The 17,821-nt window shown below is 43.3% G+C and overlaps 1 protein-coding gene across 5 annotated transcripts in view; it reads right to left on the bottom strand.

Moving 5' to 3' along the window:
* LOC144233917 (signal-regulatory protein beta-1-like) overlaps window positions 1-15,034 on the bottom strand; it is a 29,380-nt gene extending 14,346 nt beyond the window's left edge. For all 5 annotated transcript variants that reach the window (XR_013335803.1, XM_077766999.1, XM_077767001.1 and 2 more), the window contains exons 1-3: window positions 14,883-15,034; window positions 4,619-4,978; window positions 123-443 (exon numbers count right to left, since the gene is read on the bottom strand). Coding sequence is in view for 4 of the 5 variants with exons in the window: in XM_077766999.1 (XP_077623125.1) it covers window positions 123-443; window positions 4,619-4,978; window positions 14,883-14,955 (754 nt within the window). In the remaining variant the exon portion in view is untranslated. The remainder of the gene's footprint in view (window positions 1-122; window positions 444-4,618; window positions 4,979-14,882) is intronic.
* Window positions 15,035-17,821: the final 2,787 nt, after the last annotated feature.

Genomic DNA, 17,821 nt, shown 5'->3' with positions numbered 1-17,821 from the left:
GGAGGGTCTGTCAGGAATCAGGATCCGGGGGGTGGTAGGCTGGGAGCACAGAGTGGGGGAGGGGCAGGCTGGGAGGCTTGGGGGCTCGGCGTGGGCTTGGGCTGGGGGTGACGGGCATCTACCTCGCAGGGTGTCGGACAGGTTGGCCGTCCCACGAAGAGGAGGGCCCCCCTGCAGGGTGTCGTGGTCCACCTCGCAGATGAGCTGGGAGCGGACGTCCCCCGGGGCCAGCACCAGCGTGGCGCTGCTGGAGACGCTGTAGGAAGCGCGGTCTCCCTCTGGGTCCACGGTGGTCCAGGAGGCTGGCAGCTCGTTCCCGTTTTTGAACCATTTCAGGGTGACGTTTCTGGGGGAGAAGCCGTGGGACTCGCAGGTAAAGCTCACTGGCTGCTGGGGCGCGACCCTGGCTGTGGGGCCCGACACCACGGGGGGAGAGGGTTTGGCTACAAGAGGAGCATTTATGACGAGTAAGCACGACCGTGGTCATCGTCCCCAACGACAGGTGTGTGACACTGTGCAGAATGTCACACGGATTCTTTTTCAGCCCTTCTGATAGTGCTGGGAGGGTGGGGTCAGAGATGGACTTGGAGTCGGGGGCAGGGCCCACGGGCAATTCCAGCCTGAGTTCCAGGTCCCCGTTGTCGTCCCTGCCAGGGGACTTCCCACCCATTGGGCACAAGAAGGACATTTCTGGTGGGTGTCACTCTTGGTCTCCACCTTTCTGAGCTGCCTCCCCAAACTCCTTCCCGCCTCTGGAGAGCGTGTGCAGCAGTAGGTGCAGGGATGGGGACATGGAGATAGTGAGACCTGTACCCCCACGATAGCTGTCACCTGGTGGCCAGCCACCTGCAAGTGTGGACTGACACAGCCCAGTCCCCCCTGTGAGATGGGACAGCCAGCCTTTCTCCTTCCCGTGTGGGAGAGAGGGGCACACAATGCAGTTTTGCTTTGAATGTTAACACTGAAAATGCTTTCAGAACCAAAATAAAGTCAGATCTATCTTCATCCTAAACTTAATTTTGCCTGGATCTCTCTTCAAGAATTTATGAATTTACTCAATTTTTCAATCTTTCCATGAATATTCCATAGGGTCTAATCTACACCATTCTTGAGTCTGAGAGGAAGCATGAAGGGTTGTTTTAGTGATTCTGCTTCTTCTGTTGGGTCAGTGTCAGGTTGAAAACCAAGATCACCGAGTGCTGCGATATCAGTGGTGGTTAAGTTCTTCTGCTGCTTCTTTTTTTAAAAATATACTATCAAGTTTGTTTCCATACAATACCCAGTGCTCATCCCAACAAGTGCCCTCCTCCATGCCCATCACCCATTTCCCCCTCTCCTCACCCCCATCAACCCTCAGTTTGTTCTCAGTATTTCAGAGTCTATTATGGTTTGCCTCTCTCCCTCTCCTTAACTATTTTCCCCCTCCCCCCGCTCCTATGGTCCTCTGTTAAGTTTCACTTGTTCCACATATGAGTGAAAACATATGGTGTCTGTCTTTCTATGACTGACTTATTCATTTTGCATAATAGCCTCGACTTCCATCCATGTTGCTGCCAATGGCATGATTTCATTCCTTCTTATTGCCAATTTGTATTCTGTTGTATAGATAAACCATATCTTCTTGATCCATTCATCAGTTATGGACATTTAGGCTCTTTCCATGTTTTGGCTATTGTGGAGAGTGCTGCTATGAACATTGGGGTACACGTGCCCCTATGCATCAGCACTCCTGTATCCCTTGGGTAAATTCCTAGCAGTCCTATTGCTGGGTCATAGGGGAGTTTTGTTGTTAATTTTTGAGGAACCTCCACACTGTTTTCCAGAGTGGCTACACTGGTAGTTAAGTTCTTAACTGTGAAATATTTAAAGGACAGAGACACCGGCCAACAGGGCAGGTGGAAGCCCTTCTGTGTCCTGGAAGCACACACATCATTGACTCAAATGGGAGGGCATTTCACTCATAGAAAGTCCTGTAGGGTGTTTCCAGTGTGTCATTATTTCCCAATACCTTCTGTAATGGTCAGCAGAGGGCACATATTATAGATATGTGTAATTGTGAATATATAACTTCCTTTTTAAAGCACATCAAACATACTGAGGAAATCGGAAGGAGGTGTCACTAGTGTAAGTCAAGTCGTACAAAGGTCAGCTGTCCAGACACCCCTAGAAGGACAAAGATGTGATTAGATGTATCGAGTGTCTTGTACCCCCGATGCTAGGCTGACCCATCCTACCTCTCAGCTCCTTCATCCCTTGCCTGCACTGTGCTGGGGGCCCTGGTGCGTCCCAGCATTCAAGAGACATTGACCATGTGCCAAGCCCTGTAGAAAGTGCCTTATGTGCATTCTCTCACTCAGTCCCTGCAGCAGCTCTGTGGGCCGTGTGGTCACAGAGACAAGGACACAGGGCCCAGTGTGGGATGACTCAGCAGAGGTCATAGAGTCAGGAAGGCAGAGTTGGTTGGGAGCCTAGTGGGTAGGATCAGCCACGCTCTCAGTTGCTGCATTCTTGAGTGGACACTCAAGAACCACCTACCCCCCACATCTGGGGCTTTCTGGACCATCTCTCCAAACCTCAGACCCCTGACCAGCAGCCCGATTATCTCCACGGCACAGATGGGACACGGAGGACCTCAGAGACACTGAGACTAGCCCAGGATCAGACAGGTCTGGGAGGGGCACTCAGGGCTCACTGAGGGTCTGTCCTCTCACACGGCTCACTGTGTCCCCCTAACGTCCTGCCAAGGCTGGTGTGATGATCCCTGTGCTACAGGTGAGGAAATGGAACCCAGAAAAGGGAGCTGTGTCAAAACTGGGAAGGAACATCTGGAATGGGGCCACCTCCTGTATGCCGGTATGCAGACAGAGCCCCTCAGTTCCTTCCAGCTCTCCTAAGAGGAGTCTGCGATTATGACCATTTTACAGGTGAGGAGGCTGAGTCTGAGAGAAACAAGGGGCTGCTCCTCTCCCCCAACTGCATCCCAGGGGGACTTATGGTGGCCTCCAGCCTTCTCGTCACAACAGAACAAGTGCTCCATCTTGGAGCCAACAGTGACTGCCACCCTCTTTTCCCTCTGGGACTCTCCACTGCAGGCAGTTCTGGGAAGGGTCCCTGCAGGTGCCCAGGGCTGTGGACCCTGTAGCAACAGAGGTAATGGAATATGGAGAGCTGAGTCTAGAAAATGAACTCTTTCTCACAGAACTCCCTGTCATTTTCTGTCTGCAGAGCCTCTAATGGGGTTCAGGGTGGTGTTTCTGGGATTGTGGGGGCCCCTGTGCTCTCCCCAGGCCCCCACCCCAGGTGCTCAGTGAAGGAGCAACATCCCACAACAGGGAAAGACTCCAGATGCTCTTCCAAACGTGTAGCCCTGTCCTCCAGAAACAGGCTCACACTTGGTGAGACGTTTGTGTGTCTGTCTGATCCGGGGTGTAATGCTAGTCCTGTCTCATCTAACGACTTGGTTTTGTTAATGCTTACTGCTCAAGAATAGAACAATGCAAGATTTTCAAGGAGAGACTTGGGGCTCTCTCCACGTTGACTAGCACAGTGACGGCACAGAGCAGGACTGTGAGTCAGGATGCTCGGGGTTCAATCTTGGCGCCTCTGCCCGGTGAGGTCAGGTGCCCTGGCCTCAGTGTCCAACCTGTAAAATGGGCAGAAATAGGCCCTCCCCACTGATGATTTGAGTTGCTGCCACGATGAAGACACAGCGTGTGGCCTGAGGTCCTCCCTGGTCCCTCTGTCTCCATCCGTTCTCATCCAGGGCATCATCTGGGTGGGCAGACAATACAGATCTGCCTGGCGGTGGAGCCGCATACAGCTGTGGTGACCAGGCAAGGGACATACCACTGGGACCTATTATTGTGCATAATACCTGCACAATCAGAATCAGCCATCTTTCCTCCCTACGTCTGGGGGTATGAGGAGACTCAGTTGCTACTGTGAGAGTCAGTCCCTAAATCACAGGAACATTTTCCAACCAGACACACAGGAAGTGACCAACATCTGGCATCTCTTCTACCAGGGGCGGCAGAGTAACCAGGGCTTCTGTGTCTCTTCTCCCTGTGATATCCTGGATGTTTATAAGGAAACTCATCTCCCCCTCCCTGCACTGGGTGCACTTGTCCTCACAGGAGGGAGGGGAACGTAAGCTTCATGAGTGAGGAGGCCTTGCATGTTTTGTTCCCTGCTACTCCCACAGCACCCAGAGCAGAGCCCGCACACAGCAGGTGCTTAGTAAGTGCTGAGTAAAGAGAACACTGGCCACAAGATGTGAGTGCTGACTGGGGGCAGAAGTGAGGTAAGGCCTTGTAACTGGGCAAGTCACTCAGACTTTCAATCCCTCATCCCTGGCCCCAGAGAGCTGGTAGGATTGGAAAAGGGAAGAACTGGGGAACCAACATACTGGAGTGTATATTTTCCCACTCTTTTCCAACCGTGGGTCATTGAGCAAATAGCACAAGCTCCTTAGGCCTCAATTTCCCTGAACCATGGAAGGGGCTGATTCAGGGGCACCCACCACAGTGCCTGATCCTTATCTGTTGCTCAGACAGTGGAGGGCATTCTTATTGACTTGTTGTCACAACCAGGGGATGAAGACAGCCCACACCACACTCACCACTCACGGTGACCTGGGTGCCGGGTCCAGACTTAAACTCCACATCAGGGGTCCCTTTCTGGAACTTCACACAGTAGTAGGTTCCCGTGTCTGCTGGGGTGATGTTACTGATGCGGATGGAGAAGTCTGTGTTGTTTCTTTTTGTCACGTCTGCAACATTTATTACTCGAGGCGGTGGGTGGTATCCTCCTCTGTAACTGAAGATTAACTCCCGGTCTGGCCCCGTCCCCCTGAACCACTCCACCTTCCCGATGGGGAGCAGGGAAGTCATGGTGCAGCGCAGAGTGGCCGTCTCTCCGGCTGCCACAGACACCGACCTCTCAGGCTGGATCACCTGCAGCTCCGCCTCACCTGCCACACCTGGAGGGAACACAAAGCAGGTGTTTCTCATCCTGTGTGATCCTGTCTGTCTTCCTAGGTGTTTATCCACCACAGCTCTCATCGCCTGCGTGCACACCACGAGTGAGCCTGAGCTCAGCACGCTGCATGTACACGGCAGGTAACCCTCACGATGAGCCTGGAACACGGGACCCTATTACAGCTGAGGACACTAAACCACAGAGAGATCAAGTGAAATGGCACCCGGCAGGAGGGAGTGCTTCAGCCCTCTCTGAAAGCCCTGTGCTTCCCCAAATGACTCTGCATGTCTACTGTCTGGCCCCTTCTGGTGTTACACTTTCTGAACCTTTGCATCAGCGAGGCCATGAGACTTCTTTAGACCATTGTGTGTGAGTTACAGTGATGGATGGATTAGTTTTCTGGGCTGTGCATTTAACTTCCAGAACCCTTTATGGATCGATTTCCCTCCTCCACAAGCCCATGTACATGCTGGGGTTTGTTCCATCAGCCTGGATAACTGAGTGGCGGAGGTGGGCAGAGCTTTCAACACACAATAAACATGTACTTAAATGAGAAGTAAAGCATTCTTTGAAAAAACTGTTTGGTTTTTCTCATATCATAATCATTTTTGTTGCTGAATGCAATTGCAACACATTATTTAAAACTTTAATGGCTCTGTGTGTGTGACTGTGTGTGTGTGTGTGTGTGTACTACATCTGAAACAAAACAGAGCAACATATGTGACAAGTGGCAAAAGAGAGAAGGAAACAAGCCATAATAGACTCTTTATGATAGAGAACAAACTGAGGTGTGGTGTACGGAGGTGGGTGAGGGATGGACAAAATGAGGAGGAGTACACAGGAGGGCACTTGTTCTGATGAGCACTGGCTGTCATATGTCAGTGATGAATCACTAAATTCAACTCCTGAAACCACTATTACACTATGTGTTTCCTATCATGAATTTTTTTTGTCTCAATATTCAATTTATTAGGATCATGTGAATTTTGTTACACTCTTAAAATCTGATTACTAAGTTTTTATTTGTAAAAGATACAGTATTTTTTCATTTAGTAATTAATGCAGCTAGTGCAGAGATTTGACTAAGATAAACAGTAATAACCAAAATGGAACATTCAAAGGTGTGCACATACAAATAGCATATGTATATGTCTTCTAACTTAATTCAACAAACATTTATTGAATTTGCTTTATTGCATTTTGATGTAAATATTAAAAAATATTTATATTTTATGCAAAAAAACAATGAAACACATTTCTGCCCCCAAAAAATCACACAAGAGGTCTTTGGGAAAAGGAATAGCTGAATGTAAATTGATCAGACAACAAAGGATGAGAGTTCCATTTCTTGGAACCTCCATTAAGAAAGGACTGCTCTTTATCAAAGATTTTCAATATCAAAAAATATTGAAAGTGCATGTCTTAATATTAAATTATCCTGATTATTAATAATGACTGTGTTGTTTTGCACTAATGCAGGATTAGTTTTGCACTAATCCTCACTATTTAAATATAGAAGCTGATCAGCATTTCTATATGACAGAAATTTGGATAGTTACTATGAGATCCTTCCTAAAATAATTTGACCCAGTATCATAATGACAATATTCAAAGGTAACTCAGCCTGACAACACTATCTTCTCCTGGTATTAACGGGTATACATTTTAATTGTCTGATTATCATGAATTTAAATAAAAATTTTAAAACTCTTAATGTCAAAATTGGCAGAAATTTATTTTCTTATAATTCTTGAGTTCAGAAGTCCAAAATTGGTGTGGCTGGGTTGATATCAAGGGTGAGCTGAGCTGCAGTTTTTCTGGAGTTATGGTCTTTGTCTTTTCAAATTCTAGTAACAGCCCATAATTGTTTTCTCATGGTTTACCATCTTCCAGTCATTCCAAATTCTTTCCTCTCTTGTCACCTGTCCTTCTTTAACTTTGACTTCCCTACCTCATTCTTATAAAGACTCTTGTGAATACATTTGGGCCACTTTGATAATCAAAGATATAATCTCCCATTTAATAGTCTTCAGTTAATTACTTCTGCAATATCTATTTTGCCATATAAGACAAACCTATTCACAGGTCCTGGGTGTTATAAATGGACTTCTTTAGGGGGAGTGGCATTGTTCTCTCTACCACATATGTATCCTCAGACTTATATCCAAAAGCAGTTACTATAAAAAACCTTTGCATGAGCCATCATTACACAGGCTGAGAAGTAGGCAACTTATTGGAATCAGGAAGAAAGACTTTTCCAGCAGTGAACTGGTGAAATAGTTTGTGAAATAATATGAGAAATCAACAGCAGAATGAGAAATTGAACATTTTCAAATATACAGAAATAAAACAACTGATTCTTAAAAAATCAAAAGCTAAGCAAAAAGGAATCACAATGGAATATACAGAACACTTTGAGATGAACAGAAATGGAAACACAACTTGCCAAAACCTACAATCTGCAGTGAAAGCAGCTCTGGAGGTAAGGTTATGGCTGTAATGCCTACATTTAAAGAGAGGAAAGATCACAAATTGATTAAGAACAATACACCTTGAGAAATCAGAAAAAGAAAAGGAAAATAAACCAGAAACTAGAAGAATGAAGGAAATAAAAAAGGACTAGTATCTCTGTACCGAATATAAATAACCGTGAAAGAAAAACAACAGAGGGGGAACTTTTTTTGCACTGTTGGTGGGAATGCAAACTGGTGTGGCCACCTTAGAAAACAGTATGGAGGTACCTAAAAAAATTAAACATAGCAGTACCGTATGATCCTGCAATTGCACTAGTAGGTATGTATCCAAAGGATACAAAATTGTGATTTGAAGATGCATATGAACCCCAATGTTTATAGCAGCACTGTCAACAAGAGCTAAGTTAAGGAAAGAACCAAAATATCCATCAACTAATGAATGGATATAGAAGATGTGATATATATATATTTACACATAATGTGTATAATACTATATATATATAATATGCTAATATGCTAATATACACTATATGCTGTATACTAAAATATAATATACATACTATCTACTATAATACAATATATATGAATATTATCTAGTGATGAAAAAGAATGAAATCTTCCCATTTGCAACAATATGAATGGAGCTAGAGAGTATTATGCCATGTGAAATGAGTCAGTCAGAGGAAGACAGATACAAAATGAATTCACTCATATGTGGAATTCAAGAATCTCAACATAAGGGTGAGGGAAGGAAAAATAAGGTAAAAAGAGAGAGGGAGGAAAACCATAAGGGACTCTTAAATACAGAACACAACCTGAGGGTTGCTGAAGGGGAGATAGGTGGCACGGTGATGGGTTGAATGTGTGATTGGCATTAAGGAGATCAGTTTTCAGGATGAGCTCTGGGTGTCATATGGAAGAGCTGAATCACTGGGTTTTTACTCCTGAAGCCAAGACTACGTTGGGTACTAACTAACTTGAATTTAAATAAAATCTTAGAGGAAAAATAAAACCAATATCAGCAGTCAAAAATCAAGTGCATTTCTTGTTTTTTAAAAATATTTTTAGTATTTCTTTATTTTGAGACAGAGAAACAGAACATGAGTGGGGGAGGGGCAGAAAGAGAGGGAGACACAGAATCTGAAGCAGGCTCCAGCTCTGAGCTGTTGGCACAGAGACTGACATGACATGGGGCTCGAACTCCCGAACCGTGAGATCATGACCTGAGCTGTAGTCGGATGTCAGACGCTTAATCGACTGAGCCACCCAGGCACCCCAAAAATCAAGTGCATTTCTATTAGCTAATGGTGAACTATTCAAAAGGGAAACTAGCAAACATTTTAACCTACCATAACATCAAGAAGTATAAAATGCTTAGGAATAAATTTCTGCATGGGGATGAAAGACTTCTATGCAGAAAAGTATAAAACATTGTTGAAAGAAATGAAAGAAGACAAATAAAAAACAGGAGAAAAGTTCCCCTGTTCATGCATTGAAAGACTTCCTACTGTTAAGATGCCATTATTACCTAGAGTGATCCACAGATTAAATACAACTCCTATCAAAATCTCTATGGCTTTTTTTTTTTTTTGCATAAATAGAAAAGCCCATTCTAAACTTCATATGCTGTCTCAAGGGACCCAGGTCACCACACAGTCCTGAAAAAGAGCATAGCTGGAAACCTCACATTTCTTGATTTAAAATCCTACTACATAGTATAATAATTAGAGTATCTAGTACTGAAAAGAACAGAGAGATAGAACCATGGAAGAATATAGAGAGCCAAGCAATAAACACCCTCACATATGTGGTCAAAATATTTTCAACAAGAGTGGCAGAACATTCAATGGGGGAAAGAGTAATCTTTTCAACATGAGATGCTGGGAAACTTGGATATCTATATGCAAACAAGGGAGTTGAACCCTCACCTTACTCTATATAGAAACACGAGCTCAAATTGGAAGAAGGGAGGGGCGCTTGGGTGGCTTAGTCGGTTAAGTGTCCGGCTTTTGCTTGGGACATGATCTCGCGGTTCGTGGGTTCGAGCCCCGCGTCGGGCTCTGTGCTGACTGCCAGCTTGGAGCCTGGAGCCTGTTTCAGAGTCTGTGACTCCCTCTCTCTCTGACCCTCCCCTGCTCACTCTCTCTCTCTCTCTCCTAGAAATAAATAAAACATTAAAAAAAATTTAAAAAAAAATTTGAAGAAGGGACCTAAATGTAAGAGCTGAATCTACAAAATTCAGAGAAGAAAACTATAGGCAAAATTCATGATATTGGATTTGGCAATGACTTGTTGTATTAGAAGCCAAAAGCAAACAAAACAAAATAAAAAATATCTGATTTGGACATCATGAAAATTAAAAATTTTTGTTGAAGGGTGTCCCTGGATGGCTCAGTCCATTATGTGTCTGATTCTGTCTCAGGTAATAATCTCATAGTTCATGGATTTGAGCCCCACATTGGGCTCTGCACTGGTGGCACAGAGCCTGCTTTGCATTGTCCTTCACTCTCTGTCTGTCTGTCCCTCCCTTGCTTCTGTGCTCTCTCGTTTAAAATAAATAATTAAACTTAAAAAAGCAAATAGTTAGGCAGCAGATGACAATATCCAAAGTGAAAGAGAATTAAAATTATGGGAGGAAATATTTACAAAGCATATGTCTCAGAAAGGATTAATAATCAGTATATATAAAGAACTCCTACAATTCAACGACAAAATAATGAGTGGCCCATTTTACTTAAAAATTTTTTAAATGTTTTATTTATTTCTGAGAGAGAGATAGAGATAGGGAGCATGAGCAGGGTATGATCAGAGAGAGAGGGAGACATAGAATCCTAAGCAAGCTCCAGGCTCTGAGCTAGCTGTCAGCACAGAGCCTGATGCAGGGATCGAACCCACAAACTGTGAGATCATGACCTGAACCCAAGTCGGATGCTTAACCGACTGAGCCACCCAGGCAACCCTGAATGTCCCATTTTAAAAAAAGGAACTAGAACTTGAATTGACATTTCTCCCAAGAAGATATTCAAGTGGTAAGCACATGAAAAGATGTTGAACGATACTAGTCCTTAGAGAAAGGAAAATCCAAAACACAGCTGGATACCACTTTCCCTGAGAATGGCTTGTACCAAAAACAAAATAAAGCAAACCCAAAATACATACAAGAAAATTTAAAAATCAGGAAAAAAGGATCAGGTAAGCTGTAGAGAAATTGAAACCATTGTACGTCGTTGGTAGGAATATAGAATGGTGTAGTCACTGTGGAAACAGTGATGTTTTCATTAAAATTTAAATATAGAATTTACCACATTATCAGAATGTTCTACTCAGGTAAATGCCCCACAATTTACAAGTCTGTCCTCAGATATCTCAGATATGCATCCATGTTCATAACAGCATTATTCATGATAACAAAAAGGTAGCAGAAAAATTCATATCTATCCATAGATGAGTGGATAAAAAAAGTTGATGTGGATATATTCAATGGACTTGTATTCAGCCTTAATAAACAGTGGTAGTCTGATACGTACTACACAATGGATGAACCAAAAATATCATTGTAAGTGTAATATGCCAAATACAAAAGGACAGACATATGATTCCACTCACATGAAGTACCTACAAGAGACAGATTCATAGATACAAAAAAGTGGAAGAGAGGTTATGTGTGTCTGTGGGAGAAGAAGGATGGAGAATTGTATAATGGGTGCAGAGTGTCTGCTTCGGTTGTTGAAAATGTTCCTGAAATTCACAGTGGTGCTGGGTTCCTAACTTTGGGGTTGTACTTGATGCCAGTGGCTTGTACCCTTAAAACTGGTGACACTGTAGATTTTATGTTATGTGTAGTTTAGCACAGTACAAAATATGGCCTTAAAGAAGGTGATCACGCCATGTAGAGCCTTTGTATTGGACTAACTGGCTCGAGGACAAAGAAAGTGAATGGTTCCAGGGGCTGGTAGATTTGAGAAACCTGCCTTTGAAGAGACAGATTGAACCATGGGAACACCTAAACAAAGGAAATAATAGTCTGCAAAATTGTTCATGTTTTGAAAAGAATTGTGGGAGATTGCCTATGTCTGGACATTGAGTTATACACTGAAGGGACACAGTCATTGTGGGGGCAATCATTTAACTGCAAGTTCCGTGAAATCCAATCCAAAATTGTGGTTCACNAATATGGCCTTAAAGAAGGTGATCACGCCATGTAGAGCCTTTGTATTGGACTAACTGGCTCGAGGACAAAGAAAGTGAATGGTTCCAGGGGCTGGTAGATTTGAGAAACCTGCCTTTGAAGAGACAGATTGAACCATGGGAACACCTAAACAAAGGAAATAATAGTCTGCAAAATTGTTCATGTTTTGAAAAGAATTGTGGGAGATTGCCTATGTCTGGACATTGAGTTATACACTGAAGGGACACAGTCATTGTGGGGGCAATCATTTAACTGCAAGTGGATTTCACTGCCTAAGTGACTAGCCAGTCTCTCGAGACAGAGAAATACAAAATATTTCCTTCTTTGAAGTGTCCTGAAAATGAAGCAGGACTATAAATCAGAGGAGAGGACTCCTGGACACCACATGTATCTAGTGTTTTTTCCATTTCTTAGATACTCAGAGAGAACATTTGTGGTTCACTCTAAAGAGTGTGAGCTGGTAAAACCATGTACTTACCACAATTTGCAGCCGAACATGCCTCCTAAGGAGGGCACATACTATACAGGCAAGTGTTGGGTATGGCAGGATATTCAGGTGGTTTGATTTATACATCTGGAGAAGAAAGTTGGGGTCAGGAAGATGAATTGCTAAGAAAAATGGGAAGAAATAGGAATGCATTTTCAGTGATGAAATGGAGGGAACAGAAAGGGTGGAGGTAAGAGGAGATAGAGGGTCAAAAGGAGCCAGGGAAAGGCCCAGGCCTTGCCCCTGAATTCTAGATTTCTATGTCCAATCAGCCACTCGACAATTTTTAGAGATAGAAGTAAACCTCTCATAGTTAACACATCCCAAACTGAACTCCTACGTTTCCAATACATTCTTATGCATCTCAGCTAAGCACCTTTATTCTCCCAGAGGCTCAGGTCCAAGCCCTTGGGAGCCTCACTTTCCACCCCACATCCTATGCATCAGGAGATCCTGTTGATACCCCTTCTGTAGGCACCCACAACTGACGTCTTTCCCCTTCCTCTGCTGGTCCCAGTCCTGGTGAAAGTCATATGTCCTTGTTTGCATGAATGCAGGGACCACCTGAATGCTCTAGTTGCTTCTATCTATGCCCTGTGGTAGTCTAATCTCAACCAGATACCTGAATAAGTTAAAAGTCATTCTCATTATGTCACTTCTGTCTTCAAACCTTGCAATGGCAACCATTTCACTCAGAGTAAAAGCCCAACTCCTCGAACAGAACAAGAGGATTCTACTCTCAGCACTTGTGCACATCCTGTCCCCATGCTGTTCAGGAAAGCTTTTCTTCCAGAAATCACATGGCCCACACCCCCACCCTCTTGTAATCTTGCACAAATCTCCCTTCTCAGTGATGCCCACCCAGGCTGCTGCTTTAAATATTTCCCACCCTAAAGCGTCTCCCGTTCTTTTAGCCAGCTGTACTATCATGTTTTTTTCTAACACTCATCACTCTCTGGTTTATGTGGTATTTGCTGAATTGGTATATCTATTGTTTCCAGTCCTTTTGTCCACTACCATGTAAGTTCCACAGGGGCCACTACTTTCTCTCTTTTAATAACCAGTACTCCTTAAGCTCAGGTGACAGTTTCTGGCACTCAGTAGTTATCTAGGAAATATTTATGTAATGTATGAATTCCATAGGGTGACTCGTTTGGGACCCTGCAGTCTATTTTCAGTGGAGCATTTCTCAGGAAATTATGAGAAGCTGAGTTTCCCATGAAGATTTTTGGGGGAAACAATTATTTGCATATACTCAGGAAGCAGAAGAGCCCAAGAGTAGCAGACCAAAAATAACCTTCCCCACACCCTCTCTTCTTTACACCCATTTGCAGATCTGCAGAAACCTCAAGGGATGGATGTGGGGCCCTGGGTTTGAAAAGAGGAATGGTTATACTAGTGAGATTTAGAATCAGAATGCCTGGGTTCAAATCATAGCCCTGCCATTCACCACTGAGTGACCTTGGAATTTTCTGTGTCTCCTTTTTTTAATCTGTAAGCTAAGGGTAGAAAAATGTCTGTTTCTGAATCAAAGATCATAGGACATGACAGATGTACGCATTTCCAAGTGTGTGGGGCACATAATGAATTCTCATGAGATTGGAAAGCTATTACTCATGAGATTTCCTGAGGTCTGAAGGCATAAGCCAACACTGGATGATTGGGATCAGGATACAATTATAGGTGAAGATCATATAGGCAGGAGTCTCTGTGTATTGTATCCCCTGTTTTCCTCCTCACTCTGATCCAGCTGGGGAGAGGACCATCAACACAGTAATACACAAGGTTCTAACCATTTTACCTTGAAAGAAGTTCACTTGCCTTAAGAGTTCGGTGGAGGGTGAGCAGTAAGTTTAGAGAAGTAGAAAAAGAGGGTGAGTAGCTGAAAGCTACCAAAACCTGTGTTCAATGTACACTTCACGCAGAGTGGATGTGATGTGAAGACAGCAATTAAGGAAAGCATTTTCAAATATCCAATGTGTGTGCACATGCCTGTGTGTGTACCTTTCCTCACACCCACTCATACATGTACATGCACACATACACAAGTGCATTCCCAAGTATATATAAAGTGTGGCCCAGCATGCTAGTGTACAGATTATTCTGAGGATTACATGAAATTGTAATACATGTTAAAAGCTCAGTAAAAATTTTGGCACATAGGAAACATCCAACACATCTTTAACCAAAGTTCAGGAGTACACATGGCAGAATCGGAACTCTGGAGTCCTCAGAGTGTGATAAGTGGTGCCTCTTCTTCTGCTTCCCTCTCAGTATTTTCTGACATTTCTGCAGTTAGCCTCTACTGAGAGGCCAAGTAGCATAACATGGTTAAAAGAAGGAACGTGGAGTTGGGTGGCCTGTACATGAACCCCAGCAGCTGCACTGACTTAAGTAGCTGACATTTGGCCACTAACTCTCCCTGCCTGATTACTCTATCTGCAGATCGGGAGTACAGTCCTAGCTATCAGGCAGGGGTGTTGTGAGGATTAGATCACTTAATACGTACACTTGTCCTTGTGGCAGATTCAAGCATCCCCTGTCTGAATACCGCTGGTAACCAGCTACAGGTGATGGATCCGTAGAGGAAATGCTCACATCACTTTTTCATGCTCTCAGATGACACCCAGTCATTTGGTCTTCTGTGGCAGCTCTGTGCAGAACACCTGGGCTTATCTGGAGGCCCCTAATGTCCAGGGACAGGGGCAGGTTGAGGGGGCAGGGAAAGAGAATTGTACCCCAAGGCAATGCTTACCTGTGAGTCCCAACAGCACAGCCAGCAGCAGGTAAGGAGGAGGGTGGGGCCCAGAGGCAGGGGCCGACATCATGGAAGCCTGCGCACCCTCTCTGTGCAAATGTGTGTCCTGGAGAGAACGGGCCTCTGTTCTGTAGAGAGGAAAGCCTGCCTCCTCCCATGATTAAGAGGAAGTGCCTATGATGGGGTGACGTGGCTGTGAGGCAGCAATCTGCTTCTAGATTGTGAAATACAAGTCAGGCAGAGAGGGCCTCACTTGGTGAGGGCTCCTCCTCTTACATTTCAGAGAGAGTGGAGCAGCCCAGGAGAAATACTGCTTCCTCCCTGCATGGGCCTCTCCCCCCTCCTGTGGCCTTCCTCCCTCTTGAGGCCTCAAGTTGGGTATAGAGATTACAGAAGTCAAATGGATCAATGTTTTCTTTTATAGATTGTGCTTCCTGTGTCATACCTAAAATGTTTTTCTCACCTAAACCATTATATTCAGTTTTATTTTTTTCCCACAGTTTCTTCTAGAGGTTTTATAGTTTTAGCCTTAAATTTAAGTCTGATCCATTGATCATATTAAATTTGTTCTTAGTATTTTTGTGTATATTGTACAGTAACATTAATATAAGGTAATATGTTTTCGACAATATTAGATTTTGTGTACGTTATAAGGAAATGGTTAAGATTCTTCTTTTCCTCCTCCTCCTCTTCCTCTTCCTCCTCCTCTTTCTCCTTTTCTATTCTTCCTCTTCTTCCTCCTTCTTCTTTCAACATATGAATATCTAATTGTTTCATCACCATTTGTTGAAAAGACTATCCTTTCACATTGAGTTGCTTTGGCACCTTTATCAAACATCACTTGACCAAATACATATTATGTACGGGCCCCGTTCTTTTTTTTTTCTGCCTGGACAAATTTAATTTTTAAAATATTTAAGGGGCGCCTGGGTGGCTCAGTCGGTTAAGTGTCTGACTTCAGCTCAGGTCATGATCACACGGTTCGTGACTTCGAGCCCTGCATCAGGTTTTGTGTTGACCACTCAGAGCCTGGAGCCTGTTTTAGATTCTGTGTCTCCCTCTCTCTCTCTGCCCCTCTCCCACTCGTGCTCTGTCTCAAAAATAAAACAAAAAAATTTACTTTATTTTATTTTTATAGTTTATATACAGTGCTGTATTATTTTGTACAAAACATAGTAATTTGACAATTCTATACATTATGCAACACTCATGGTACATATAGTCACTATCTGTTACCATATAATATGCCAGTAGTGTTGACTGTATTTCCCTGTGCTGGGATTTATAGGAAAAGGTAGGTTTTTTTCAGAGTTTTATTTATTTATTTATTTATTCTTTATTTTTTCTTAAATAGTTTATTGTCAAGTTGGTTTACATATAACACCCAGTGCTCATCCCAACAAGTGCCCTCCTCCATGCCCATCTCCCCCTTCCCCCCTGCCCCACCACCATAAGTCCTCCGTCTGTTCTCAGCATTCAAGAGTCTCTCATGGTTTGTTTTATTTAAATTGTAGTTAGTTAACATATAGTGCAAGATTGGTTTCAGGAATAGAAATCAGTGATCCATCAATTCCATTTAACCCACAGGGCTCATCATAACAAGTGCCTTCCTTAATACCCTAAACCCATGTAGCCCACCCCCCACCCACCTTCCTTCATCAACCTTGCATTTGTTCTTTTTCATTAAGAGTCTCTCATGGTTTGATTCCTTATCTTTCTTATATTCCGTCTCATATATGTCCATCTCTATTATTTCTTAAATTCCACATATGGGTGAAATCACATGGTGTTTTTCTTTCTTTGACTTTCTTTTGCTTAGTATGATACACCTAGCTTCATACGTATTATTGCAAATGACAAGATTTCATTCATTTTGATCTTTGAGTGTGTGTGTGTGTGTGTGTGTGTGTGTGATCTTTTATTGCTTATATTTGCCATTTAGTGTATCAAGTATTTACAATTGATATTGAAGGATTTAACACAAATACAGGTTCCTTACCAGTTTATCAGTCTCAGAAATGATAAAGGTTGAAGTAACAGAGGAGAAATTCTTTTCATGTATACGTATATATTGTATAGTTATTACAATGTTGAGTAGTTTGTTACTCAAAAATTGTTACTGAACTCCTTCTATACCTAGACCATATATTAGATTAACAGGTACACAGAGATAAATTGAACAACAGTTCTATTTTCCAAAAGAACTACAAGATATGACAAACTTCCAAGATATACCACTATATTTCTCTATTGGCTCTTTGACAGTTTGCAAGCAACCACATCACCCCTGGAGAAGGGGCACTTACACATCCGACAGAGCTAGACGAATGAATTGAGTCATATATTTGGCTCAAATGTGGGTAGAATCTCTGCACGTGGCAGGTAATAGCCACCAAGTCCAGGGAAGGTGAAGACTGGGACACTGTCACAGTAGTGGGAACTGACCCAGCCCAGAGAAAGCAAAACGATTACTACAGGAAGTCCACAGTGGGAGTCAGGGAGCTCCTTCAAGATGGGCCTGCCCAGGAGGAGAATTCAGGGACTTGTTAACAGGTTCCTGCATGGGTAAATGCGTGGCTGAATGAGATTGTGCATTGAATGAATGCATGTGTGATGCACGGTTGGATGGAGGAATGCATGGATGAAAGAATGAATGGGATCGATGAAAGCCTCAAAATCTTGCTCTCTCTTTTTTTCTACTTTGGCCATGAAAGACGCAAAGACGAACATTAAATGCCATTTAGGAACCTACAAGTCAGTTGAGTCACTCTATGACCTGATAATTCTAAGATTTTAAGATTCACAGACTCTACATCTTTTGGACTCCCAAGATACTGAGATTTTACATAGGAAGGAGCTAGGATTTGGAGAGGTTCAGTAACCTGAAGGAGGTCACAAGTAGCAACCATGGGATCATGCCAGACACAGCCTGTTTT

Source organism: Crocuta crocuta, unplaced genomic scaffold, assembly GCF_008692635.1.
Source record: "Crocuta crocuta isolate KB4526 unplaced genomic scaffold, BGI_CrCroc_1.0 scaffold15, whole genome shotgun sequence".
Taxonomy (NCBI): Eukaryota; Metazoa; Chordata; class Mammalia; order Carnivora; family Hyaenidae; genus Crocuta; species Crocuta crocuta.
This window is presented reverse-complemented; position numbering and strand designations above follow the sequence as displayed.